Below are 14,455 nucleotides of genomic sequence, written 5' to 3'. Positions count from 1 at the left end.
GCTAGGAATTTTTTTTTTTAAATAAAGAAGCAACCTGATTGTGCTTCCTACCATACATTCTGTCAATCAGATACCCAAAGGACTTGTAAAATTATCCCAAAGAACAGAATGCATGTAGTAATTTAAAAGCAAAAGCTAATGCTCAAATATCATTTATTGAACTAAAAGTCAGCAACAAGTACTAACATAGCTAATCGAAACCGGGTTACAGAGATTGGCACATAAACTGGGTTACAGAGATTGGCACATAACAAGTACTATTATAGCATCCATAAACTGGATTACAGAGATTGGCACATAACTCTGAGGAATGACATGACCAGCTGCTGCAATTGGTGAAAAATCAAGTATTGCATTGCCTTGTGGCATGAGCCTAAAGACGAGGGATGTCCTGCAGGGCAAAGTGTACTAATCAGTTGAGAAATTTCTTCAACCTATGACATTCTTGGGCAACTATCAAATTACACTTAAGCACCAATATCTACCTTCCGCCACTAAAAGTTCCTGGAGGGATATCCAATGCAGAGCGATGTGAAGCCGCAGGCCTCAGACCAGCTGTAGCATGGCTGAGAACCTTGCCTGTGAGAAGTAAAAGGTCCCCAGGAACAAAGCCACTATCAGCCAGGTACCAACGGCCATTGGGGTCACAAACCTGGAAATAATAGGAAAAAACTGGTGGATAATTAATCAAGGAAAACAAAGTGTTGAAGCATTACAATTCCAAAAATGATCTAGTTGAAATGTAGAAAAAATGTATAAGCAGTTAAAAAGGAATCCAGGAAATTAGTACATATTGTTGCAACCTACCTACAGATCATAAAAAAAAAAGTCCAAATATAGGTTACAACACCTGAAGTCCAGGAGCATCTGAGGAAATTAGTGTCAACAGCCCCTTCTCTACTTCACCATTTCCACTCAGCTTTCCACCTCCTGTAGATCCTTTTCCATTTAGTGAGTGTGTACTGAAAAAGGTTGCAATAAAGCACTGATAAAGAAGCCTCGTTAGCAGGCAATGGGCTATCGTCAAGCAAGTGGTCGAAAACACTGCAAGCAGTGATACATTCTAAATACAGATTAGAAAACATTAAAGTTGACCACTAAAAGCAAGCATATATACTCCAAAAAACATGACTTCTATTTTAAGTTCAAAATAGAAGTCATCTCTAAGAAATCCTCACAAGCAGCTTGATATGATAAAAGGGAATCAATCAAACGAACAAGAAATGTAGGCCACTAACTCTCACTCCTCCTCAGCTATTTGCCCTTTCTCACTGACATAGATACCATCAAGGAACTTCCGGATATCTTTGTTCTTCACATGGCATTTTTGTCCACAATAAGAAAACGTTGTATATTAGCTATCCAGCCAGATGAACTACATTTTAAAGACAAGTGACAAGGAACAAAACTTGTAGATTCAAATGTCATAAATATGGCACAGAGTGACTCTTACTTGGTTTATCAGGGCAGCAGATCGGGAAACAAGCTCAATGTCATTGCTATCCAACACCAATTCATCCTTAACCTTCTCAGACCGGATAACAGTGACTTCTTCAAGCATATCCACCTTACTCACCCGATGCAGAAAACATCACACATTACAAAATGTTCCCTATCAGAAATTTCAAGCAATCTCAACATGCATAATGGGGGCAACCCAATGGAAGCAATTCCATAATACCTCTCATAGTCTAACAATATTGGTCTAGTAGAAAGGTTCAACCATGACCCAGTCAATATTAATTAGCCTCAACAACACTGGTCTACAGATGTTGCAGCAGAAATCCTCGAAGAAAGAAAAAGGCAGAAAAAAAAGAAAAAAAACCAAATATAGTATGTTTGGCAAAGGAAAGTAATTACTTCATTTAAAGTCAAACCATAATGCCAATAGCATCTACTACCCATTTCTATGAATTAAAGACGCATATAGTATTACTAGCACTAAAACTATTACCACGGATCTCCAATGACCAGTGAGACAAACAAAATGATTCCAAACGCAGTACAATCACATAACAACCAAACAGGATACTAAAATTGACAATGTAATCAACAGGTAAGCAAACCAGATAAGCAATTACCGAGCAAACCCAGATGAATTATCGAGCAACCTCACACAACCCAACCACGAAATGCCCAAGTTGGGGATCATTCTGGCCTTAGTTGGCTTAATTCTCAAATTGAAGGGTCAAAAGCATCTAACAATAAGCCTAGAAATGAACAGACACAAAGCACTGGTAGTCTGGCCCATAAACTCTGCTCAAATACACACTCAAACCAGAGGGAAAAAGGAAGAGCTCCTCCGCACAAGTCTAAGTCCTCTTACAGTATCAAGAAATTCTAATCGAATCAACAAAATTCACATGTGTGAAAATGTAAAAGAAATCAGAAATAACAAATCTAAAGAGATAAGAAAAGACCCAAATATTCATCATGCTAGTAGAATAGTAGATACCTTCTTCTCACCAAGGAAGTTGCGGATCTCAATAGAACGGTTGGAGTTGGTGATGGAGGCGTTGATTGGGAAATGTGCATAGACGAATCTCATCTTGTAGCAGTAGCCCTTGGTAACGCCGGTGATGAGGGCGTGGCTGAGGGCAGTTCGAATTGCGGCAGTGGTCTTGCAGGAGCCGAACCAAGTGTCGACCTTGAGCTTCCTCTTTCCGGTGGCCTCATCGGTGATGAGTTGGAAGTCGAGGTTGAGATGCTTGAAGTTGCGAGTAAGCTTCCTGCGTGGTCCCTCCACCTCGATCTGCTTGGCTTTCATCTTAATCTTAACACCGCCAGGAATATCCATAGTCTCCAATGCTAGAATTGTCTTCATCTTGGACCATCGCTCACAGTAATTCCGCCTCTTCTTCTTTTTCGGAGAAGTGCAAAAGATTGGCAGCCAAAAAACCCTTACAAATCCATGAAGTTGAAAAGGGTGTTTTGGCCCGCCAAAATCAAACGATGCCGTTTTGTGTCTTTCTTTTTTTTTGGTACACCTCACATTTTCTCAAGTGTCATGTTAAGTAGTCTAAAGGCACATTATTATTTTTATATCTGATAAAATAAAAAAAAATTAGGGTATATATTATTGAGTTGATAATAAGTGTCATGATAGGAGTGCTATAATGGCACAAACCAGCAAGTGTCCTTATAAACATGTCAGGAAAGGCCATTTTTGTTGTAGTGTGTCTTTCTTCTTGAATAAAGCCAAACCCCGTTTGTATTTGTTTTGAGCCATGATGTCGCAAAATTCTGGATGCTTTTTACCCGAAATGTGTGCATAATCGAACCAAAAGGATCAACTTGGCAGTTTTCTTTTCATACCATGACGTTAAGATAATCCCACAAGTTCCTTATGAGTTTTAGATTCAGTAAATCTAGAATAAGCAAATCCAAATCCGAAGTATCCAAGTTCCTAATTTTGTACATTTGACATATATAATTCTGGATTTTGTGCATTGGGGGAAGAGAAATGATTAATGCTGTCCAGCCAAGAGAAATGAGAAGACTCGCTTTTCTGCTGCAACTGTAAAAGAATTAAAACGTGTCTTTTGAATTAATTGGTTGAAAGGCATTAATCCCATTTGCCTTATATATCGAAAAGTGTCATTTGATTGCAACCACTACTAAGTAGAATTTGGTTACTTTTTCCAACTAACTCATTTTGGTGACAAATCTATTCTTTCCTCTGTCTTTTGAACGGGGAAAAAAAATACATGTTTTGCTTGTACAAGTTCGTGAAGAAGCTATTGAAGTCTTGTAGCTATGGCTAAATATAGACAAGCAGAACCAACCTACTTTACATTTGCTTTATCGAAACATGAAATATCACTTCCAATAAAGAAAAATGGGCAAATTACACTTTATCCCCCTGTGATTTAGTGTTTTTTTGTACATTACCCTCCTATGGTTTCAAAAGTTTTACATAACCTCCTTATAGTTTGAATTAAAGTGTCAAAATAACATAATTTGCAATCCATAATGGAGTCATCTAAAATGTCAAAAATACTCATATGTAAAGTTGAAAATTATTTATTAACCAAAGGGGGGTTATATGTATATTTTAAAAATCATAAGGGGATTATATGATAAAACATAAAATCATACGGGGTTATGCGTCATGTATATTATATTTATATATTTTAGTCATTTCAACCATTTTAATTTTTAAATAAGGATAATTTCGATATTTTGAAAGGTTCTGTTATAAATGATCATTTCCACCATTTTGATACTTTAATCCAAACCATGAAGGGGTTATGTATAGGTTTTAAAACTATAGGAGGTTATGTACAAAAACACTAAACCATTGAGGGGATGAAATGTAATTTGCCCAAGAAAAATTCATTAGCATCAGATTTCTTCATTTTGACGTGTCCATCCACTCGACATAGCTTAACATGTAGAAAATCACGTTTTGTTTTCATTCTAACTAAGGGTCAATGTGGATTCTTCTTCTACCAATGGAACCAGAGAAACGTGAAAAAGAAGCTCTCAAACAAATGTTTATCATTCATTTGTCGTGCTCCATTGGTAGCTTTATCAAATAAAAACGTTAGACTAAGTGAAGGAAACGCTAAAAAGCTTTGATCTCTGTCCTTTGTAAAATGGTTCTATACAATGAATACGGAACACAAGAAATCTTGGGTCTTTTTAATTTTGCCTGGCCTAGTATAGCAAAAAGTACCAAAATGAAAACACTAGAGAATGTTTTCTTTGGGTTTTGCTGATTATTGGATAGGAAAAAAAGGGTATAAAGGTAGTTGAGAATATGCCACTAGAGAATTCAATGAAGCACCCCACAAGAACGTATATTCTGTACTTCAATGAGCTAGATAAGTTTTCAATTGAATCACGTATGCCATTCTTGGAGATTCGAGAATAGAAAATTCTTCCGTTGAATGGACCTGTATCTTCATAAAGCATTTATGCATAGCAAGTCTATTGATTTGATTAATAAAATTTCAGGAGTTATTTGGTAAAGTCAACAATGAGATTACATGGATAAATATAAAATCATAGGGGGTAAAATGAATATTTATACAAACCATGTGAGGGTTAAGTAGATATTATGATTTTATCATATGCACTTTTAGAGCAAGTGCGGTCTAATAGCCATGATTGATTATGCATTCCGTCTATTTTTCACTTTACATAAACCCACATAGGGGTTATATGACTATTTTAAAACCTTAGAGGGGTTATCTAACATTATATAAAATCACAAGGGATTATATATAATCTATCCTTTTGATCTGAAATTGAGTGCAAAAACAGTACAAACTGTTTTCAACAACAAATCAGCACTTGCTACAAATTTGGTTTCATGATTAATAAAATCATTCTCCTTTACTATAAAAAATGGAAAAAATCTTCCTGTTGAATTCAATTTAATTGGGACCCTAAGTTCTTAATATCACTTAGTTGAATTTTTATTTCCAATTTCTACCACCAAATAACATAAATTTTCAGCTTTAGTCCTTCTTTCTCCTCAATTACACGTTAATAGAACTTTTAATCCCTTAAATGAGATAATGATAAGCTTACAGTTCATTAATCAACAAATCAATGTTTATTATATGGTTATAACTAAATATATATGCTTGATTGGTTCCTACTTACTAGTTTAAACTTATGATATTAATTGTGTAGGAAAAAAAATGAACTAATTGTAATTAGTAATGTATGATACAACTTATCCATTGATGTTTGTATTTGAATTCGAAATCAATGCGCGCTGTATTGGAAAAACTCCTTACAGATTTCATACCTATTTAAAATTTTACACATGTACTGTGCATCATGCGATCAGTGCATCCGCCAAATTACCTAATCCAAATTCTTAAATTCGGTCGCCAATTCAGTAGGGATTGAATGTGATAACCCTAATTCTTACTATGCTTTCCATTTTTTGACTCTATTCTAATTCAAATCTCAAATTAAAATTATCTATTAATACTACTTTCAAAGATCTTTTTCATTTTTGTGCAGGGACAAGTCCTGTTACTTCTTTTTTTTTTTCATTTTTAACTTTTCGCCCATTTCCTTAACATGGAAAGACGAGCTGTGCATAAAGGGTTGAATCCATTAGTGAAGGTAAAAAGTTGCAAAGAAAAAAAAAAGTCAAAGAGCAAAACCTGATTTAGGGATATCTGTAGCCCTTTTTCTAATATGGAGGCATGGAGCACGCCTGTAAGTGCTAATCTACTCAACGAATTTCAATGGCATTGTATCACAACCCACGTAATATACCGGCTTTTTTGCTAAGTCCAATCGTGTCCACTACGAAAACTTTACTAGAGATTATTGTGTCCAAAAGAGATATGGTCTATAAAAGATGACCCGCCACCCCAGGTCGATTGATTTGACACATTTGGTTTGGTGAAGGCAACAGCATTGAACTAGTCGTGATGTCAATTATAACTAAGGTTTAAGTATTCATGAGTCATGACCTCTGTTTTGAAACTCGGACCGGACCGGCCGGTCGAACCGGGAACCGGGAACCGGTCAGGTAGCTGGTCCGAGTCATATTAAAAAACTGAAAATTTAAAAATTCGGTCAAAAATCGGGTTTGACCGGGCAAAAACCGGTTTTTCCGGTTCAACAGTAATTTTTTTTAAAAAAAATTCAAACTTTTTAATATTATGTTTTGACCCCCTAAATTGTTAAAACTTATTGATATACCTCAAATATTTGATATTTTATAAATATTGTCCTAAAATTTGATGTTATTTTTCAATTAAATTCATAATTTTAATTCTAAACTTGTTAATATTTATTAAATAATATAAATTGCTACTTGATTGTTCTAATTTCTTTGTATTTTCTTGTTAAATATATTTGAAATATCAAATATATATGAATATACCTATATTAATATCAATATATTATTAGATATTATATATATAATATTTTAATTTTTAAATAATTTTTATTTATGACGTCATCCGGTTCGACCCCCGGTCGAACCCATTGACCCCTGACCCCTGACCTCGGCCGAGTCGCTATCCGGTCCGGTTCTGAAAACATAGGTCATGACCAGCGTATATATTAGGATAAGGTCTTTCTCATCCTTTTCTTGACAGCATGTTGATTTAGCTGAGGCATGCAACTATGAGAAGGTAAAATTAATATTTGGATATATGAGCTTGAGAAAATTTATGTTCAGAAATGAAAACGGGTTTTCTAAGTATAATGAATTAATTTATGGGTAAATTATATAGAACTCCCTCGTGGTTTCTCATAATACCGTATGACTCTTAAGGTTTTAAAATATCCATATAACTCCCTATGATTTTATGTAATGTAAAAAATGAATGAAAGTACCAACAGTTATGGTGATTGAACTAAATGAGCTTCAAAAATACATATGATGGAATCATAAAATTCACTTAATATTTCTATGATTTGTGATAAAAAATTTCTTGCAAGCGCACAGGTCGATCGTAGTAATAATTTACCTGGAGTATTCTAGGATCGAACCCATAGGGACGAGTTAATTTTCTACTTTAATTATTCTGAAAAATAACAAAATTCAAATTCAAGAGTTTTATTTTCTAACTAAGCAATAAAGGAATAATCAATTCAAATACAGTAGTGGTGAGAAAATAATAAACACGAGTCTAGGGTTTCAGGTTTTAATCCAGAATTTGAGTCAATTATCTAGTTAATTTCCTACCAAACCATGAACACACTTGCATTTTAGATTATCTCTTGATACATCTAAAGTATGCCTAATTAAATCTTATTTCTCTCTCGAGATCGCAAGTATTCAATTAAAGCTTTTAAAACTTTGTTGATATAAGTGCGTCTAGGGCTGTCAACGGGCCGGGTCCGGGCCGGAATTCATTATTCCGGACCCGAACCCGAATTACTATGCCGGACCCGGACCCGACCCGTTTACTCGACGGGTCTTTTATTCTATGTTCCGGATCCGGATCCGGCGGGTCCCGGATCCGGATCCGGGTCTACCCGAACAAATTTAGCAAAATTTATAATTTCTAATAAAAATGAAAAAAAAATATATTTGTAAACTAATTTTTAACTAATGCAAAGAAAAAACCAAATAAGAAAAGAAATCAAATTAACTTTATTAAAATACATCACTCTAATCAAATTATATTGATAAATAAATATATTTAAAATTATTAATTCATTTATATCCGGATCCGGGTCTAATACGGGCCGGAATACTATATTCCGTATCCGACCCGTTTTTTTGTTTGACAAAACGGATCCGGATCCGGATCCGGAAAACGGAATTAAATCCCTACCCATACCCGCAATAATTTCACGGATCCGGTCCGGATCCGGGTCTAGACCCGACCCGTTGACAGGCCTAAGTGCGTCATACAAATCCTAACCTACTCTCGTAATTAGACTAAATATGTTTATCTATCTAGTGCAAGATTGTATATTCCTTCTCAGTTCAACACAAACCCTAAAAGCATGTCTACGATGGCCAATCACAAACATGTAATTAAAATCAAGATAGATAAATTATAGTAAAATGCAAGAAATTAAACTAGGAAAATTAATCAAATTCCTTCATAAAAACCATAACCCTAGCAACAACTTAGTTTAACATGATTAAGAAATTAAAATCACAAATTCATAGAATTGCTATAAAGATAAGAGAAAGAGTAAGAAAACTTCTCAATGGCTTGCTCCAATCTTCTCCTTGAGCGCTCCTTGATCCGCCTCCATGTGATCTTGATCTCTCAAGAATAAACTATGAAAAGATGTTAAAACTAGGCTAGACTAATGTTTTTCACCCAAAAAAGACCTAAAGAACTTCTATTTATGATTTCTTGAAGATATATCCTAAACAGGATAGGAATAGGCTCTATTGGACTCGAAAAATTGCGTTTTCGCACATTTATCCAATGAAGACCAGCCTAATGTCCGGTGCATGTTATTAGGCTGAGCTTAAAATACCAAAGAATCTGGAGATGTCTGGCACGAAGTCGTTTGCAATGTCCGGCACCGGTCTTAGATCCGTCAGCGGATCGGTACAGGTTCGCGTGCAGATCCTCTTTGAAGCCCAAAAACACCATCAATGAGGCCGAATCAGTTCTTTCTCAAAACACAAAAGGTATAGCCCTTTGAATAAGTTTTCCAACGCTATAAGAATCAAGTCATTTGAAAGTCTAGAAGCTAAGATATGTCTAAAATACGGAAACCTAGTTGTAAGAGCATTGCCGTGCAACTATACTTCAGTAATTTGGATTTTTGACTATGAAAAATTGAGAACTGAACTTTGATATCTTCACAAAAGTTGTAGAGTATTCTCTTAGCTTCAAATTTAATCAAGAATCATCTCAATCCAATTTGTGTAACTTACGTTATTGCCAAAATACTAAAGCATGTCAATCCTGCCAAACCTGTTCCTCTTGACTTTTTCCTTTTTCATTGTTTCTTCACGCCACATTTTTAGTCATTTTTCTCTCTAATTGAGCTTTTCACCAATTAGAACAATATAAGAGCAAAATTAAGTAGTTTCTACTCAAGATAAAACTCAAATAACATGGTTATCTAGTAACTTTTACCTAGAAATGAACTACAATTTACACCCTATCAATTTGCCTCAATATTCGCTTTACTCATCATAGTTTTTGCATTTATGCACATAATTCTGTTATGCTTTTGTACAAAGAAAAAAGCAATGGCTATTGTTCTATTTAGTGTTTAAGAGCAATATTTCAACTTTATGACTCTACGGAGTTTATTTTTGTCAAATTTTCACTTTACATGAAACTATAAGGGGGTGATGTGGATATTTTGAAATATTAGATAGATCATATAGCAATATGTGAATCCATAGTGGTCATATATAATTTACCCTTAATTTTTTGATGCTATCTTGATAACACAATCTGAATTTGATTTAACTGCTATAAACACAAGCACTACAATGAACTTTGAACCACAATCAAATTTAACAAATCAGTTAAGTCCTCATAACTTGCTTTAACAGATAAAAGCACATAAATTGTAAATATATATATATATGGCAGGTTCGTGATAATTCTTGTCTTTTCATTTTCTAACAAGTTTCTATGTCTTGCCTTTTTAATAAGGTGAAGTACGTACATATTTTGCATTTATTTCATCATAAAAAAGACAGTAAGAAATATCTCAAATTTCTCTTGACCTATGTAGAATTTCATTTTATGCACATATATAGTACAAAGGCTAAGGGGCCGCTTGGCTTGCTATTTTTTTAAATTTTTATATGAAAAAATACGTTATAATGATTTAACATATGTGAGGTAGAAAAGTGATTGAAAATATATTTATGAAATGTAAAAATTTTTCCTTAGAAAATTGAAATATTCTAAAGTTTTTCCACCAAATAATGTACAAGTTTCTATGTCCCTACACAAGTGTTCAAAGATGTACATGCAGCCTGTAGTCAGGAGATAAAACATGTGGAGGAATACAATTATAAATACGAGGATTAATGGCATATCCAAGTGCCAATAAATACTCATAACAATAAGCAAGAGACAATAGTAAATTAAATTAAGAACGTAAAACAGATTAGTATTCCAAACAATAATCCAGTATAAGTATATATGACGTAGAATTCTTGATTTTATTAATCGCTAAAAGACCTAACATATTCATTCAAATAAAATAATGAAAAGCTATAAGGTATCATGTCACTATTGTCCATCATACCGCAGACCCTCGACGTGGCTTACATGGGGCTAGAAAAAAGTGCTCATGCAATTGGCTTTTGAAAATGTATCCATCCATGCAAGAAAAATAATTCCTGAATTGGTCTATAAATTGGTGTGTCCTCTTCCATTTCCCTTCACCGGCATCACTATATTTGGAGATAGCAGCTAAGAAGGCAACATGATGGCATTGCAATACTTCCTAGCAGTCATGGAAAAACATAAGCCTTGTATTGTCATGGTGATTATACAATTCATCTACACAGGCATGTCCCTCTTCTCTAAAGCAGCAATAGCTGAAGGCATGAAACCTTCAATATTTGTTGCCTATAGACAAGCATTAGCCACACTTGCCTTGGCTCCCTTCGCAATTTTCTTTGAAAGGTAGGGGGAAAAAGCACTGGAAAATTTTACAATTTTTTAATTCAAATTTATATTTTCCTCGATCGACCAAAGTTGATGGATTAACTCAAATTTTTCCTTTCTTTATTTTGTGCAGCCAAAAGTCTCATCCACTATCACTCAATGTACTCTGCAAGCTGTTTCTTGTGTCATTATGTGGGTATGTAATTGTTTCATTATCTTGATGCAATTTTTTTTCACTTATGTAAATAAAAACGAATAATTTGACTCCTAACATAATTTTTTTTTTCGTTCTCCATGGGACAAATATCAGGGTAACGTTATGTTTAAATCTTTACTATGCTGGAATGAATTACACCTCAGCAACTTTTGCTACGGCCATGACCAATAATATACCAATCATGGTCTTCATCATGGCTGTCTGTTTAAGGTATCATCCCAGCTTTAATTACCAAAATTAATATTACTATAAATTTAACTGAAGAAAAAAAAGCATTAAAATCATAGTTTTGGTAATGGTAAACAGGATTGAAAGCCTAAGTATTACTCAATGGCATGGGATGGCCAAAGTGTTAGGCGCAGTTATTTGTCTTTCAGGGGCCATGGTAATCACTTTCTACAAAGGTCCTGCTTTGTATTCAGAACATGGCAAAGAAGCCTCACACAATTCTTCAAGAACCTATACTAAAGAAGAATGGATAAAAGGTTCTCTTCTCATGCTTGGATCAAACTTAACATGGGCTATCTGGCTTATTATGCAGGTTCTTAGCCTTTACTTTTCTTCCTAATTAAGTTTTTTTATTTTTCCATTAAACATGGACTAATATTCCATCTCTAAACTTCTTTTTCAAAAAACTATATCCAAAAAAAAAAAAAATTTTCCAGGCTTCAATTCTCAAGCAGTATCCAGCAAAACTTCGGCTAACAACATTGCAGTGCTGTTTCAGCTGCGTGATTTCGACAGCTTATAGCGCAGCTGTGGAGCGGAACATATCCTCCTGGAAACTTGGATGGGATGTTAATCTTTTCTCCGTAGCTTATTGTGTATGTTGTTTGTTTATTTCTTTACTTATCTGCTCATTTTTTGTTCTTTTATTTCTTATATATTCATTTTATCTTGAGAAAAACTTGATTGGGATATTGATCGTATCCTTGCCTTGTGATGGTAATATCACTTTTGGGGTGGCAAGTTGTGTCATAGTTGCTCTTTGAGAAGCCTAATTCCACTAGTTTCAAATCTAAACTGAACTAAACTATAACCACTTAAACATCAAAGTCTAATGATCTTACTTTTAGTACATACCAGAAATCACATCAGAATGATTAAAGCACTCTTTTTAAACAGCTTGTTTTGCACTAACTAATTAGTCTGGATTGATGGACCTGCAATTGGAAAGCTAGTTTATGAAACATAATCATGTCCCTTAATTTTCTTTATTTGTTATTCTTTCAAGCTTTACTTAAAGTACCATTTCATTTCAAAATTAAGTAATAAGAATCTAAAAATAAGCGTTAATATCTCCTACACCCTCAAAATGAAATAATTTTATCGCCTTGAATGCATACTACAGTTCCAAAATTGAACGGTGATAATTTGTCATGCATTCAAACTTGTTAGTGTAAAAAGTTTTTTAGACAAACAAATGAAGCTTTCTCAAGCCTAGTGTTACGTTTCCCTGTTTCTCTTCCCTCTCTTTCTATAGAAGGGCATAGATGCAGGCCGAGATGTCCTAAAATTAGCTAGCCATAGGGCTAGGACAAGGACAGTTCAAGCCATTCTTTGTCATCCCAATGTGTGGCCGTTGCTCTTGTATACTGATGGCTGAATCCCAATGGGACGTGGACAAGATTAAAATTTGAAATTCCTAAAAATAGAGAACACATTTCATTTCCAGTTCTGTTCTTTGTGATATGAGCCTATTTCTTCTACACCAACCAAAATCATACAAACAACACATGGAGATGTAATTTGATTCTGTAAGACAGCAACCACAAAAATTAAGCTTATATTCGCATTCTTATTATCTCTTTTTTTTTTTCATTGTGTTGTCACCTTATTTCAATCAGATATGTGTAAAAATTCGACACCACCACCTAATTATTGGGTGGAGATGAATGTTTTCAGTCTATTGCACGTAAATCAGTAGATAAAATGTTGGCTTTAAACTGACCAGTACTTAACTTCAATTGCAGGGCATTGTAGTCACCGGGCTGTCATACTGGTTGCAAGTATGGGTAGTGGACAAGAGAGGGCCTGTATTTACATCCATTTTCAGCCCGATAGCACTCCTTTTAACAGCAATCTTTTCAGCAATGATTTTTAAGGAGACGCTTCATTGGGGCAGGTTTTGTACTTTTATCATATCTATGCAACAAATATAAAAGTGCAAATAAAACATCGAAAATTTAATCTCTTGTTGCTGCCTTTCACAATTTATCAAAATGCAGTCACGTCTTGACAACCAAATTTTCACATGTACGGGTATGTTTATATTTACATGTAAACAAACTGTACCTTTCTTTTCCAAGTAGAATACTTAAAGCATCTTTTTTACTTAATCAACCTATTCCTTGTACCCTAAAATCTGAATGACTATGGTGATTGGTTATCCTGATTGATTAGTGGGATTCTGATTTCTGTTTTTTATTATTTGTGGAGCAGTGTTCTGGGGGCTGTTCTTTTAGTGGCTGGCCTGTACAGCTTTTTGTGGGGCAAGAATAAAGAGACTGAAATCCATGGAAGTGAAGAAAAATCAAATCAGACTAAAGAAGAGGTTGCATTGGAGTGCATCACTTGTACACCAACCTGTGATGAGGATGGAGAAGAAAAAAGATGAAATATATATATATATGTGATACTTAAAATCAAACAGGAACTCTGAGCCTGAGGCAATTCTCCACATTCATGGATTCTCCACTAGAAATGCAGACAGATGCATTTCAAGAATCTTTGTGACTTCTTTTTTGTCAATCATTGAATGAATTCTGCCCAAAAAAGAAAAGGAATGAATATTTAATTTTTGTACTATTGGTAACATGATATAGTGGTCTTAAATTAATTGGTCCCTGATGAAAATAAGGACTCCTTGTATTATTCAGGCACAAGATCAAAGGACCAAAAGTCATCTTGTATTGCAAATTTGTAGTTTACTCTCATCCAATATCCAAGAAAAGAAGAAGAAAAAAAAAAACCAGTAAAGAGCATTATGACTCTCCAGTCACAACTCCACATCACAATATTTTATCTCTACTTTACTTTAATATCTTAAGTCATCTTTTTGTAGTCTAGCCTTCGAGTTTATCTCCAGTCATTATGTATTATTATCTTTTTTAGCTTTAAGTGATTTATTAATATAAACTTTCTTTTTTTTCTCTTTCTCCTTCCTTTTGATGAAAGAGTGTATTATTAAAGCCAATTT

General features: G+C 34.4%; 2 protein-coding genes across 2 annotated transcripts; one reads left to right on the top strand and one right to left on the bottom strand.

Annotated features, from left to right (window-relative positions):
• Nucleotides 1–231: 231 nt before the first annotated feature.
• LOC113750664 (60S ribosomal protein L9-like) lies at nucleotides 232–2,904 on the bottom strand. Its single transcript, XM_027294617.1, has 6 exons — nucleotides 2,456–2,904; nucleotides 1,454–1,567; nucleotides 1,245–1,327; nucleotides 851–962; nucleotides 486–652; nucleotides 232–391 (listed from the first exon to the last, which is right to left on the bottom strand). The coding sequence occupies exons 1-6, from the start codon at nucleotides 2,822–2,824 to the stop codon at nucleotides 232–234; spliced, it is 1,005 nt and encodes a 334-aa protein (XP_027150418.1). The 5' UTR covers nucleotides 2,825–2,904.
• Nucleotides 2,905–10,884: 7,980 nt separating this feature from the next.
• Nucleotides 10,885–13,873, top strand: LOC113750663 (WAT1-related protein At1g43650-like). Its single transcript, XM_027294616.1, has 7 exons — nucleotides 10,885–11,057; nucleotides 11,173–11,235; nucleotides 11,350–11,466; nucleotides 11,563–11,797; nucleotides 11,922–12,080; nucleotides 13,230–13,381; nucleotides 13,699–13,873. Exons 1-7 carry the CDS (start codon nucleotides 10,885–10,887, stop codon nucleotides 13,871–13,873), a joined length of 1,074 nt encoding a protein of 357 aa, XP_027150417.1.
• Nucleotides 13,874–14,455: the final 582 nt, after the last annotated feature.

This window comes from Coffea eugenioides, chromosome 10 (assembly GCF_003713205.1).
Source record: "Coffea eugenioides isolate CCC68of chromosome 10, Ceug_1.0, whole genome shotgun sequence".
Lineage (NCBI taxonomy): Eukaryota > Viridiplantae > Streptophyta > Magnoliopsida > Gentianales > Rubiaceae > Coffea > Coffea eugenioides.
Note: the sequence above shows the minus strand (reverse complement) of the source record. Positions and strands in the feature narration are given on the sequence as shown.

What these genes read in the sequence shown, in the direction of transcription:
- LOC113750663 (XM_027294616.1), top strand. Translation starts at nt 10,885, where the DNA reads ATGGAAAAACATAAGCCTTGTATTGTCATGGTGATTATACAATTCATC. An exon ending in ATCATGGCTGTCTGTTTAAG is followed by an intron (nt 11,467 to 11,562) that starts GTATCATCCCAG and finishes AATGGTAAACAG; the next exon opens with GATTGAAAGCCTAAGTATTA. An exon ending in GAGACGCTTCATTGGGGCAG is followed by an intron (nt 13,382 to 13,698) that starts GTTTTGTACTTT and finishes TTTGTGGAGCAG; the next exon opens with TGTTCTGGGGGCTGTTCTTT.
- LOC113750664 (XM_027294617.1), bottom strand. Translation starts at nt 2,824, where the DNA reads ATGAAGACAATTCTAGCATTGGAGACTATGGATATTCCTGGCGGTGTT. An exon ending in ACTTCCTTGGTGAGAAGAAG is followed by an intron (nt 1,568 to 2,455) that starts GTATCTACTATT and finishes CGGGTGAGTAAG; the next exon opens with GTGGATATGCTTGAAGAAGT. An exon ending in GGGCAAATAGCTGAGGAGGA is followed by an intron (nt 963 to 1,244) that starts GTGAGAGTTAGT and finishes AACCTTTTTCAG; the next exon opens with TACACACTCACTAAATGGAA.